Source organism: Salmo salar, chromosome 02, assembly GCF_965601325.2.
Source record: "Salmo salar chromosome 02, fSalSal1, whole genome shotgun sequence".
In the NCBI taxonomy this organism is placed as follows: Eukaryota; Metazoa; Chordata; class Actinopteri; order Salmoniformes; family Salmonidae; genus Salmo; species Salmo salar.
Window position 1 is genome coordinate 10835906 of NC_138292.1, and position 14597 is coordinate 10850502.

A 14597-nucleotide genomic window follows, 5' to 3' on the forward strand; every position below is an offset into this window, starting at 1 on the left:
CATGTCCAATACGTAACATAGGCAGAAAGATTGTGGCTCATTTGCACCGTTTTTTAATCCCACAATAAGGGTTAAGACACTAATACTTGTTCTGTGAGTGTCACCGAGTAGACTGATAACCTATTTCATGGGTGCAACATCCATACATTAGGCTGTACAGTACATATACAGTAGGTATGCCCCCAATGCAATTCTAAACTCGAATACATCCACAGTACAATTAACATATTTTTACTTTGCTCAAATTGTAATTTTGTTGAACTTATATAACATTCCGACCTTATTTAGCATTATCCAAATATGGCATGATTCAATTATTTGTATACATTTGCATCACTTTCAATGGGGGACATTTATTTTGAAGGCGAACAGCAAATTCCACTATTGTGTCTAGCTTCACGCAGATCCAGTTTAGCTGGCTAGCTCGTAAATTGCGTTTCCAGCTAGTTTACCATAGGCATAGCTAGCTACCATATAGCTAAGCTAGCTACATGGGTAACAGTACGCTAATTAGCCAACGTTAGATAAGCGTGTTTACTGATTTACACCAAAACCTATGACCTTGAGTACGCACTTATAGAGTTTAGTTAAACGTTACATCTCGCAAATCCCATCATTTAGCTAGTTAGTTATCCACCATTGCATCAGTGTGGCCCTGCCTGCACATTCTGCTGTTGAGAACGTGCTAGCAATTTCACTAGCTTACTAGCTAACGTTAGCTACCTTCGTTTTGACAAGACGGATCACTTACCTGGTCTCGGATTTTGAGAACCACCATCTTACTAATAGTTTTGCATGAGAACAAGTAAAACTAAAATGGATGTTGGTCGTTATCTGAATGTTTGGCCCAACACTCCAGCTTCTTAGTTGCCAATTACTATGAGGCCTATGTTTTTCAACCTGATAGACTTGAAGGGAAAAACTCCATAACATTACCGCCACCGTGTGTGACCTCCCTAAAAGAAGCAAATTCATTGGCCAAAGAACGACTGGAACAGAGTAACAAGGTTTGTGGTTGGTCACACCATGCTCAGTTGTCGCTAAACGCCAGCAGACCAGTAATACAGCGCACAGTCCTAGAATAACTCGCAAATGACAGGTGGAATTAAATTAGTTGGATTGGGATTAGTAAAACCGTGTTTACATTGGTAGTTTGAAGTGATTCAAATCCTATTTATCTGCATATCCGATTAGAATCTGTTCCTTTCCCTACAGTTTGAACGGCACATGGAATCGGGTATTTCAAGTGGTTTGATGTCAGATACAAATCTGATTGCTGGCCATGTGACTTGTGTCTGAACAATGAAATCGGATGTATTTAACCTCAAGTGGTTTTTAGACTTGGAATATATTGGTGCTTCCAAACTACTCTGTGTTGACAGTTTGAAAATAACACGTGAGGTAGCTGGCTTGTTAAATGTTTACAAACAAATTAGTGAATGTGCTAGAAAGCTAAACAACTAGCTAGTTGACTGCTGTGGCTAGCCAGAATTACGCGCTTTGAAAGGCTTTAAGTGTTCTTACCCTATGATTTTGAACATTCGAAGCAACTGGAAAAACGTCTATGGCAGGCATTGTTGTCACCTTAGCTCGCTACATAACTTCTGAGTGATAGGGAGCACAAGCACTACCACCAATCAGTTTACAGCACTGCACACACCCGTCGAAACTATAACAACAAGCGTAGCCATGTCAGCACATGAGGGTACCGAAAAGATTGCAGTAACTGCAGTTGACTGGAATGTTGGACGCAGTAATTGCCGAATAGACTGCTAAATTACTGCAGTAAAAAAAACGTATTTTGGACGCAGTATTTGCAGCAGTTATACTGTAATCTTTTTTTAAGGGTATACGTGGCACGCTTTTGGTAGCCGCGAAGAATATACTCCTACCTCTTACTGCTTCTAGGACCCGTTTAAATTCAGACACTATTTTATCACCAATCATGTTTTAGCCTTCTGGTATTATTTTCATTCAAATACTGCACAAGTCAAATTAAACATTTAGCCACTAGATGTCGGTAAAGCTAAAGTTAAAGACTTACTCCTCAGAACTAACAGTAATTGGTGTAAAGCAGGGGTTCTCAAAGTGGGGGTCTGCGGAGGTACTGCAGGTCAGGTATGCCCCCAGGTAAAGCAAGTCTTTAAAACATATATTGTTATTTATTTTTCATGAATATTTCTAACAACAACAGATTAAATGAATTTAGGCCATGCAATCCGTTGAATAAGCGTTGTTGGTGTAATAAAATACAATACAATGTAATATTTTAAATCTAAAATGTATGGATATTGATATCCACAGTGCTCCACCAATTATACATTTTTCTACATAACACTTCTTGTATTCCCCAGAAATTATTATAATTTGTTAAAGTTAAAGCTAGAATCCTTAGTTAATACATACAAACATGTTTCCAGTGATTGTTGAAGAATCTAACTTATAAATGCTCAGGAGCTTAGTTCAACTGTAGTACCCCATCAGAACCTAAAATGTAAGCTTGTTTTACTCCAATGTTTGTAAACAATATAAATGTAAACAGTGTATAGCCTCAAAACATGGTTTAAACTATCATTTTGATATCATGGATGGTAAGTCCTTGCATCCATAGCTCTGTCTATGAATTTGAGATTGGTTAAATTTCTCCAGGCCCGTCCCTCAGCTTTTTACTGAAACAGAGGCGTGAGGAATTGCAGGAAATTAGCTTGAAACCTGCAGAATTCTCTCTCCATGCCAAGAGGTGGACTTTTAAAATGTTCCTTCCCAGAGCCTGAGACTTGGTTCGTCCGGCCATGCACTGCCGAAGTCAAAGTAAAATGCCTTGTTTGCTATACAGATCAAATCAAATGTTATTTGTCACATGCTTGGTAAACAACTAGTGCAGACTAACAGTGAAATGCTTGCTTACGGCCGTTCCCAACAACACAAAGAGAAAACATAGATAAATAGGAAATGTATAACATGGCAATGAGTAGTGATAACTTGACTATATGAACAGGATACCAGTACGGAGTACAAGGTTAGGTAAATATGTACATATACAGTTGAAGTCGGAAGTTTACATACACTTAGGTTGGAGTCATTAAAACTAGTTTTTCAACCACTCCACAAATTTCTTGTTAACAAACTATAGTTTTGGCAAGTCGGTTAGGACATCAACTTTGTGCATGACATGAGTAATTTTTCCAACAATTGTTTACAGACGGATTATTTCACGTATAATTTACTGTATCACAATTCCAGTGGGTCAGAAGTTTACATACACTAAGTTGACTGTGCCTTTAAACTGCATGGAAAATTCCAGAAAATGATGTCATGGCTTTAGAAGCTTCTGATAGACTAATTGACATAATTTGAGTCAATTGGAGGTGTACCTGTGGATGTATTTCAAGGCCTACCTTCAAACTCAGTGCCTCTTTGCTTGACATCATGGGAAAATCAAAAGAAATCAGCCAAGATCTCAGAAAAAAATTGTAGACCTCCACAAGTCTGGTTCATCCTTGGGAGCAATTTCCAAATGCCTGAAGGTACCACGTTCATCTGTATAAACAATGGTACGCAAGTATAAACACCATGGGACCATGCAGCCATCATACCGCTCAGTAAGGGAACACCCCCTCCAAATGGACAAAAATGAATGGGAACATATTGGCACTGTACGAATCATACACCCAATGGACAATACCACCCAATTTGGTCCATATTCATCCAAATCATATTGCAAATTTCATATGGCAAATGTCACACCCCAAAAATCCTATAGATGGCGAGCGCGCTCCACCGTGGATTTTCTTATTGCAAATGTAACACAAGTCAAGACCCAAGAGTCGTTTTTTTCTAAAACTTATCACCCCCTTAACCCCTGGTCGGGCTCGACATCCAGCGAAAAATCCTATCGCCATTAGCATAACAATTTTTTTAAATATTTTTTTTTAATATAGGACTATGTTATATCGTTTTATAGATACACCTCTCCTGAATCGAACCACGTTGTCCGATATCAAAAAGGCTTTACAGCAAAAGCAAAACATTAGATTATGTTAGAGGAGTATATCGTAAAAGTAGCCACATAGCCATTTTCCGACCAACCACATGCATCACAAATAACCAAAAAACAGCTAAATGCAGCACTAACCTTTGACAATCTTCATCAGATGACACTCCTAGGACATCATGTTACACAATACATGCATTCTTTTGTTCGATAAAGTTCATATTTATATATAAAAACAGCATTTTACATCGGCGCGTGACGTTGACTAACTATTTTCCCTCAAATGCATCCGGTGAAACAGCGCTACAATTTACTAAATTACTATTCGAAAACATTTTTAAAATGTAATATTGTCATTCTAAGATTTATAGATGAATACCTCTTGAAAGCACCTGTAATGCCAGATTTAAAAATAACTTTACTGGGTAATCACACTTTGCGATACTCAGAAAAATAGGCTACCGTTACAGGTCAGCGCCATCTCGGAACAATCGCATATCAAATCTACTCTTGTATACTATTGTCAATAATCCCTTACCTTTGATTATCTTCATCAGAAAGCACTTCCAGGAATCCCAGATCCACAACAAATGTATTTTCGTTCAAAAAAGTTAATCCTTTACGTCCCAATAGCTTGTTCTTGTTAGCGCGTTCTGAAGGCTGCTCCAAAACTTCCGTCGGCCGCGGGACTCCTCTTTCAATAAAATGCATTTTCTTTTTATTTAGGTTTGTTCAAACATGTCAAACGTTGTATAACATAAATCTTTAGGGCCTTTTTCAACCAGAGCTCCAATAAGATTCAAGGGGGACGATTGCGTTGTCAAAATGTTTCGAAAGGGGAGGGTAGCCAGGGGCACCGGCGTCATAATGGTGATGGCCCTCCTCATGTGACCACTTTCCACAGCGTCTCATTCAGTCAGTTTTCACAGTAGGAGACTCAAACCACTTTATAAAGACTGGGGACATCTAGTGGAAGCAATAGGAAGTGCTCAATGAACCATTGCTCATGGTGTGATTTATAGGCAAAGTGATGAAGTTGAGTTCGCAATTCAGAATTCCACATCCTGTTACGATCGGTCTCGGGGTTTTGACTGCCATATGAGTTCTGTTATACACACAGACACCATTCAAACAGTTTTAGAAACTTTAGGGTGTTTTCTATCCACAAGTATTAATTATATGCATATCCTAGCTTCTGAGTTTGAGTAGAAGGCCGTTTAAAATGGGCATGAATTTTTTTCAAAAATCGCTGTAGCGCCCCCTATCCTAGGCGACCGTCAAGAGGTTAAAAAAGTGATTTAGGGCCGTTTTTCGAAATTCTTTTGATTTTTTGGTCAATTACACATGTATAAGAGCTGTATGAACATACTTTTGACATATTATATTGACATAATTTTTTGGGTTGTTTTTGCTTGTACATAAGGCATATGTTTTGTCCATTTGCAATATGATTTCATAGGAAGTCAAAAGTGACTTTTTTTCTTTTTTTTGCCAAATGCCACTAGAAATGTCCAAATGAAATGTCCAATTATTTTTTGGTCAATTATACATGTATGAAACTATTGAATGTGCCAAGTTAGGATGTTTGTCCATTTGCCATGTACGATCATAGGAAGTCGGTTTCCAAACCCAAAAGTCAGTGAACCATGTCCAAATGGCATTTATACTGCCCAAATGATATATAGCCCTATGTTAAGCCATGAATCAACCTAGATGGTCTATTTGTCATGTATGATGAGGGAGAAGTGGGACTCTGTTGTTTTCTAACGATGTTTTGAAAAACGTCCAAAATGACCATTACCATCACGAATTTGACATGCTCAAAAATACTGCAGAAATGCATAATTGACTGGCCCGATGAACTCGGGATGGCCAGGCGGTGACTCTGGTTCCTCTCCATCGCTCGTCACCCAGCAAGTCAGCGTCCATCAGTCAATTAGATGTCATTCTGACACCAAACTGATACCATCTGACACCAAATCCACTTTTTCCAACTCGTTTAGAAGTCAACTATCACATATATCAGAGCAGGCCCATAATTCACAGCGCCTTCAGTTTAAACCATAAGAAAACATAAAACACGTAGTTACGTTCTAGCTGCGGGTCAAGCTCTGACATTATGTGTAGGTCTATGTGAGGCGACCCCGAATCCCAAGTTTCGGCTTGATTCGGTGCCTGAGCAACGACCTTAATTGGTGCTGAAAATCCACTTTTTCCGGGCATTGCTATGGGGTCCTTGAATGAGCTATCGGACAGAAACGTTGGGCTCCGTCTCTATGGGCCAAGGTGGTTTCAATGCACCTAGTCTTGCAACTCTGGGACATTTCTAAATGTCGCCATTTTCGTGATGGTCAAAATGAATTGAACATATTGCAAATGTACGAGGCTGTTTCTCGGTCTGAGAACCTTCTAGAGCCACATAACTCACCGTGCACTATCGAGGTTTCTAAAGTTTCAGAGCTCTAGGTCTGATGGTTCTTTGATCGTTCGAACAAAGGTAACTATTGTAGGCACTGTATGTCTCTAAGTCCCACACTGTGTCACCATGTCCTAGCTGTGTTAAAGACAGGTTAAAGACAAGACTCTCCTTTATCTAACCACACTGTCCGATTTCAAAAAGGCTTTACAGCGAAAGCAAAACATTAGATTATGTCAGCAGAGTACCCAGCCAGAAATAATCAGACACCCATTTTTCAAGCTAGAATATAATGTCACAAAAAACAAAACCACAGCTAAATGCAGCACTAACCTTTGATGATCTTCATCAGATGACAACCCTAGGACATTATGTTATACAATACATGCATGTTTTGTTCAATCAAGTTCATATTTATATCAAAAACCAGCTTTTTACATTAGCATGTGACGTTCAGAACTAGCATTCCCACCGAACACTTCCGGTGAATTTACTAAATTACTCACGATAAACATTCACAAAAAACATAACAATTATTTTAAGAATTATAGATACAGAACTCCTTTGTGCAATCGAGGTGTCCGATTTTAAAATAGCTTTTCGGTGAAAGCACATTTTGCAATATTCTGAGTACATAGCCCGGCATCACAGGGCTAGCTATTTAGACCCCCAGCAAGTTTAGCCTTCACCAAACTCCGATTTACTATTAGAAAAGTTTGATTACCTTTGGTGTTCTTCGTCAGAATGCACTCCCAGGACTGCTACTTCAATAACAAATGTTGGTTTGGTTCAAAATAATCCATAGTTATATCCAAATAGCGGTTTTTGTTCGTTCGTTCAAGACACTATCCGAAAGGCGTTTCGTGTGAAGCGGTCAAATTAGCGCTCTATTTTAATTTTTGACCTTTAATCCCATAAAAATGGCCTTAACTCAACAAGCGTTGAGGCCTCGACTCCATCTTGTTCGGGGCCAACTGCCCATTATGCCAACCCTATGCTCGCCAAGTTTCGTCTTCGAAGTCTTTTCCGTTTAGGAGAAAAGGCCACGTCGTGATTGGTGACGTTTCTTACATTTGCAATATGATTCCATGTGCCCTCCATTCGCCCTCTGCTGTTATTTTCCGGGACTGGTGAAAAATGACCAAAATTTGAACATTTTATTAAACGCAAACCGAACGTCCGAGAGACTTCGTTTCATGACTTCCCGGAAGATACGGCCCCGGTGCACGGCCGGCGCCGTCTGCGAATTTTACAAACGTTCGTGGACGTCTAGTAAGGGACCGTACATTTGCAATATGGACTTCCTCATCAGTCATACAGCAAATGCCGAAATGTTCCCTTCATGTATGGAAGGAGACGTGTTCTGTCTCCTAGAGATGAACGTACTTTGGTGCAAAAAGTGCAAATCAATCCCAGAACAACAGCAAAGGACCTTGTGAAGATGCTGGAGGAAACAGGTACAAAAGTATCTATATCCACAGTAAAATGAGTCCTATGTCAGCAAGGAAGAAGCCAGTGCTCCAAAACCGCCATAAAAAAGCCAGACTGCGGTTTGCAACTGCACATGGGGACAAAGATCAAACTTTTTGGAGAAATGTCCTCTGGTCTGATGAAACAAAAATATTACTTTTTGGCCATAATGACCATCGTTATGTTTGGAGGAAAAAGGGGGAGGCTTGCAAGCCGAAGAACACCATCCCAACTGTGAAGCACGGGGGTGGCAGCATCATGTTGTGGGGGTGCTTTTCTGCAGGAGGGACTGGTGCACTTCACAAAATAGATGGCATCATGAGGCAGGAAAACTGTGTGGATATATTGAAGCAACATCTCAAGACATCAGTCAGGAAGTTAAAGCTTGGTCGCAAATGGGTCTTCCAAATGGACAATGACCCCAAGCATACTTCCAAAGTTGTGGCAAAATGGCTTAAGGACAACAAAGTCAAGGTATTGGAGTGGCCATTACAAAGCCCTGACCTCAATCCTGTAGAAAATTTGTGGGCAGAACTGAAAAAACGTGTGCGAGCAAGGAGGCCTACAAACCTGACTCAGTTACACCAGCTCTGCCAGGAGGAATGGGCCAAAATTCATCCAACTTATTGTGGGAAGCTTGTGGAAGGCTACCCAAAACATTTGACCCAAGTTAAACAATCTTAAGGCAATGCTACCAAATACTAATTGAGTGTATGTTAACTTCTGACCCACTGGGAATGTGATGAAAGAAATAAAAGCTGACATAAATCATTATCTCTACTATTATTCTGACATTTCACATTCTTAAAATAAAGTGGTGATCCTAACTGACCTAAGACAGGGAATATTGACTAGAATTAAATGTCAGAAATTGTGAAAATCTGAGTTTAAATGTATTTGTTTAAGGTGTATGTAAACTTCCGACTTCAACTGTAGGTCGGGATAAAGTGACTAGGCAACAGGATAGACAATAAACAGTAACAGCAGCGCATCTCACTCGAGTTAAGAGGGGGTACCTGATAAATTTGCTATCACAAAAAGGGTCCCCTGCCCCCAAAGTTTTGAGAAACCTTGGTGTAAAGTACTGTAAAGTGGTTCCCCCTTCTCCTCTCCTAGTCATCTCCACTTGTTTGGAAGTGCAAGGTACAGTATGTCTGTGAAAGCCATACTGAAAATGTATGAATTTTCTTTCACCTAAATGTAGTTTTTTAATCAGCTGAAAGACACGTTGTCACTGCTTTGAAAGGCAGAAGTAATAAACAGAGTGTCTCATATCCAGTGTTCAATTATTTGGATATCCAACCCCATCCATGCTAATTATCTACACCGAAGAAAAATATAAATGCAACATGCAAACAATTTCAAACATTTTACTGAATAACAGTTCATATAACTGTTTTTATAAGCATTTTGCTACACCCGCAATAACATCTGCTAAACACGTGTTGGTGACCAATAAAATGTGATTATAATGAAAATCTGCCAATTGAAGTAAATTTATTAGGCCATAATCTATGGATTTCACATGACTGGAAATAGAGGTATGCATCTGTTGGTCACAGATACCTTAAAAAAAAGGTAGGGGTGTGGATCAGAAAACCAGTCAGTATCTGATGCGACCACCATTTGCCTCATGCAGTGTGACACAACTCCTTTGTATAAAGTTAATCAGGCTGTTGATTGTGGCCTGTGGAATGTTGTCCCACTCCTCTTCAATGGCTGTGCGAAGTTGTTGGATATATGAGGTGATGGCTGCGGAAGAATCGCACGACAATGGGCCTCAGGATCTTGTCACGGTATCTCTGTGCATTCAAATTTTCATAGATAAAATACAATTGTGTTTGTTTTCCGAAGCTTATGCCTGCCCATACCATAAAACCCACCACCACAGGGCACTCTGTTCACAACGTTGACATCAGCAAACCGCTCGCCCACACGACGCCATACATGCTGTCTGCCATCTGCCCTGTACAGTTGAAACCGGGATTCATCCGTGAAAAGCACACTTCTCCAGCGTCCCAGTTGCCATCGAAGGTGAGCATTTGCTCATTGAAGTCAGTTACAATACCAAACTGCAGTCAGGTCAAGACCCTGGTGAGGATGACGAGAACACCGATGAAATTCCCTGAGACGGTTTCTGACCGTTTGTGCAGAAATTCTTTAGTTTTGCAAAACCACAGTTTCATCAGCTATGCGGGTGGCTGGTCTCAGACCATCCCGCAGGTGAAGAAGCCGGATGTGGAGGTCCTGGGCTGGCGTGGTGTCACGGCTGTCATATGAAAGAGACCAAGGCGCAGCGTACGTATCGTTCCACATCTTTATTTCTATGTGAAACTATGCAAGACAGACAATAAACTATAAACAAAAACAACAAACCGTGACGAAGACGTGCTACATGCATAAACTCTAAATAATCTCCCACAAACACTAGTGGGAAAACAACAACTTAAATATGATCCCCAATTAGAGACAATGATGACCAGCTGCCTCTAATTGGGAATCATACGAAAACCCCAACCTAGAAAAAATAACATAGAACACAACATAGAAAATGTAAACTAGACAAAAACCCCAACATAGAAAAAAGAACCTAGAACACAACATAGAAAATGTAAACTAGACAAAAAACCCAACACAGAAAAAAGAAACTAGAACTAAACATATAAATAAATAAACTAGACAAAACCCCACAGTCACGCCCTGACCTACTCTACCATAGAAAAATACGAGCTCTCTATGGTCATGACGTGACACGTGGTTACACGTGGTCTGCGGTTGTGATGCCGGTTGGTCTTACTGCCAAATTCTCTAAAACGACGTTGGAGGTGGCTTATGGTAGAGAAATTAAATTCCAATGATCTGGCAACAACTCAAGTGGACCTTCCTGCAGTCAGCATGCCAATTACACGCTCCCTCAAAACTTGAGACATCTGTGGCATTGTGCGTGTGAAAAAAAGGCTGATTTTAGATTGGTCTTTTATTGTCCCCAGCCCACAAGGTGCACCTGTGTAATAATCATGCTGTTTAGTCAGCTTCTTGATATAACACATCTGTCAGGTGGATGGATTATCTTGGAAAATAAGAAATGCTCACTAACAGGGATGTAAACAAATTTGTGCACACATTTTCAGTATACTTTCTCTGCCTTTGCATATTGAAAATGTCAATGACTGTAAGAGGAATGTGTCTAAAAGGAAGAACCCATAGAAGTGGAATGCATTGATTCTATTTCTATGTAAGAACCACTAAGGCGATGCAGAGAGAAGCCAGGAGTGTCCTCGGTAATGTTGTTTGATAATGTTTTGAGACAACATGTCTGAGTGTCCTCGGTAATGTTGTTTGATAATGTTTTGAGACAACATGTCTGAGTGTCCTCGGTAATGTTGTTTGATAATGTTTTGAGACAACATGTCTGAGTGTCCTCGGTAATGTTGTTTGATAATGTTTTGAGACAACATGTCTGAGTGTCCTCGGTAATGTTGTTTGATAATGTTTTGAGACAACATGTCTGAGTGTCCTCAGTAATGTTGTTTGATAATGTTTTCAGACGTGTCTGAGTCTCCTCAGTGATATTGTTCGCTCTGAAAGTTCTCTCAGTAATGGTGTTTAATCACGTTAAAGGGATATTTCAATATTTTGGCAATGAGGCCCTTTACTTCCCCACAATCAGATGAACATTTTTATCCCTCTGTATGCATTTTGAAGGAAGTTGCTAACTAGCTCTCTCGCAAAACTACCTATAACTTCCTTAATACTGGATGCAGAGACATAAAAATGGCATCCACGAGTTCATCTGATTATGGAGAAGTAGATAAAGGGCCTCCTTGACAAAATCCCAAACATGTCTGAGAGTGTCCTCAGTGATGGTGTTTAATAATGTTTGCTCTGAGAGTGTCCTCAGTGATGGTGTTTGATAATGTTTGCTCTGAGAGTGTCCTCAGTGATGGTGTTTGATAATGTTTGCTCTGAGAGTGTCCTCAGTGATGGTGTTTGATAATGTTTGCTCTGAGAGTGTCCTCAGTGATGGTGTTTGATAATGTTTGCTCTGAGAGTGTCCTCAGTGATGGTGTTTGATAATGTTTGCTCTGAGAGTGTCCTCAGTGATGGTGTTTGATAATGTTTGCTCTGAGAGTGTCCTCAGTGATGGTGTTTGATAATGTTTGCTCTGAGAGTGTCCTCAGTGATGGTGTTTGATAATGTTTGCTCTGAGAGTGTCCTCAGTGATGGTGTTTGATAATGTTTGCTCTGAGAGTGTCCTCAGTGATGGTGTTTGATAATGTTTGCTCTGAGAGTGTCCTCAGTGATGGTGTTTGTTAATGTTTTCTCTGAGAGTGTCCTCAGTGATGGTGTTTGATAATGTTTGCTCTGAGAGTGTCCTCAGTGATGGTGTTTGTTAATGTTTGCTCTGAGAGTGTCCTCAGTGATGGTGTTTGATAATGTTTGCTCTGAGAGTGTCCTCAGTGATGGTGTTTGATAATGTTTGCTCTGAGAGTGTCCTCAGTGATGGTGTTTGATAATGTTTGCTCTGAGAGTGTCCTCAGTGATGGTGTTTGATAATGTTTGCTCTGAGAGTGTCCTCAGTGATGGTGTTTGTTAATGGTTGCTCTGAGAGTGTCCTCAGTGATGGTGTTTGTTAATGTTTGCTTTGAGTGTCCTCAGTGATGGTGTTTGTTAATGGTTGCTCTGAGAGTGTCCTCAGTGATGGTGTTTGTTAATGTTTTCTCTGAGAGTGTCCTCAGTGATGGTGTTTGTTAATGTTTGCTTTGAGTGTCCTCAGTGATGGTGTTTGTTAATGTTTTCTCTGAGAGTGTCCTCAGTGATGGTGTTTGTTAATGTTTTCTCTGAGAGTGTCCTCAGTGATGGTGTTTGTTAATGTTTTCTCTGAGAGTGTCCTCAGTGGTGGTGTTTGTTAATGTTTGCTTTGAGAGTGTCCTCAGTGATGTTGTTTAATAATGTTTACTCTGAGAGCACACATCCCATCAGTCATCACGCACCTCTGGCTTCAAGACATTGAATTACATTTTCATTCAGAGAAAGAGAGGGAGAGAGAAGAGAGAGGGAGAGAGACAGAGAGAGAGAAAGAGACACTAACACACCATAGAATCTTACACATACACTCACACACACAGAGTGAGAAAGAGAGAGATAAAGAAAGAAAGAAAGAGAGCTTTTTCTCATACATGATGCTATATTTCCTTGTTTTTATCAATAGTACATTTGCAGTAATTTCTTGTTCATTTCCCACGCTAGACTCAGGGGGAAACAATAGATCTGTTTAAACACGCCCCCATCACCCATCAGTAATACAACCGCTCGCTTGCTCACTGTCACATCTAAGTGAACAATTGGCTGTCCCGTCCAACCCTGAGACTGATCCCAGAGGAAAACACCATGCTGCACAGCAGGGCTGCATAACAAGCTTATAGACAAGTTCCCTTTTCACTGATAACATCGCAAGTGTAGACCTACAATACGTTGAAATAAATACCATCTACCGTCTACCATCTAACATAATAAACTCTGTTCTAGATGAAATATCCACTTTATTAAGCTCCATCTCAAAGACAATATTGTTTGGTATGTAAGTGCCATACCCAACAACGGTCCAACATACACAACCGTAAACATATAGTATTACTGTAATGCTTAGCTCGGGGTCAAGAAGGAAGTTGACTTACTTCAGAGACAGGTCATGACATCAAAACTGATGTCAATGTCTCATTTACTCTGTCAATTTAAAGCATGTCCACAGCTATTTGTATATTCAAGGATATTGCCCACGTGTTTCTTTTTAATGTGGCTTGACCCACTTGCTTTTAGCCTCCCAAATCCTATTGTAAACATAAGGGATTTAGGTTTTAGTGAAAGTGAGTGTAGCCCCCTAAAATCCCCTCAAAACCCCGTCACTCAATGAATACAAATACATTCACTGAATGATCTGCTGTATAGTCTTGATTAATTACATTTCTCCACTTGAAATGAATGTCACTTGATTAAATATGTTTTGCATGTTGATCAATGTAATAGACAAGCAGAATATTTTTGGTTTGTACATTTGTGCATTCAAAAACATTAGTTATTTTCAAAGGCCAAAAGCATAGCCAATTCAAAACATGACTATAGTGACAGACAAGCCAAGGATAGGTACAGTACAGTGTCTTTGACACAGGAGTAGATCATTTAATGAATGCATTGCAGATACCATGAAACCCTATGTTTGCAAACAAATGGAGATTTGCCTAGTAGTAAACCTATTATATATCTAAATGTTTTGATTTTTATTCGCTCTGACAAACACATTCAGTATGTCAACTGTCAGATTGAGTGTGGATCTGAATGTGGTGTACTGTATTTACCATGCTTTCCCTATATGGAATGGGGTGTCCAAATACTGTACATTGACGTGGAATACTGAATACAAATTGACTTGGGTGTTGGGTCAATTCCTCCAAAAATGACTTCACAATTGTGTTAGGTAGTTGGGTAAAGGTATAATGTAGTTGGGTCAAAGTCATGGGATCTTGGTGCACACATACAATATTCTGTCGAATCTCAAATCTGTAGTCTGATCTAATCCTGTCAAATATGACATTTCAGCGCATTGTGGAGTCCAACGTAGATTTCTCCGTGTCAGAAAAAGTGTTCATGGCTGTCATCCTGTCAGGCTTGGAATGCCGTTTACATTCCAGATGTTGACATTTTGGGAGGCACACATCA

At 39.9% G+C, this 14597-nt stretch overlaps 1 protein-coding gene across 2 annotated transcripts in view; it reads right to left on the reverse strand.

Annotated features, from left to right (window-relative positions):
- LOC145859980 (serine/threonine-protein phosphatase 6 regulatory ankyrin repeat subunit A) overlaps positions 1-1672 on the reverse strand; it is a 44374-nt gene extending 42702 nt beyond the window's left edge. The window contains exon 1 of one of the 2 annotated variants that reach the window (XM_082959646.1): positions 1525-1672. In XM_082959646.1, coding sequence (XP_082815772.1) covers positions 1525-1575 — 51 coding nt within the window. In that variant the 5' untranslated portion in view covers positions 1576-1672. Of the gene's footprint in view, positions 1-751; positions 996-1524 lie in introns of those variants that run through there. The other variant, XM_082959647.1, reaches the window with a different exon arrangement.
- Positions 1673-14597: the final 12925 nt, after the last annotated feature.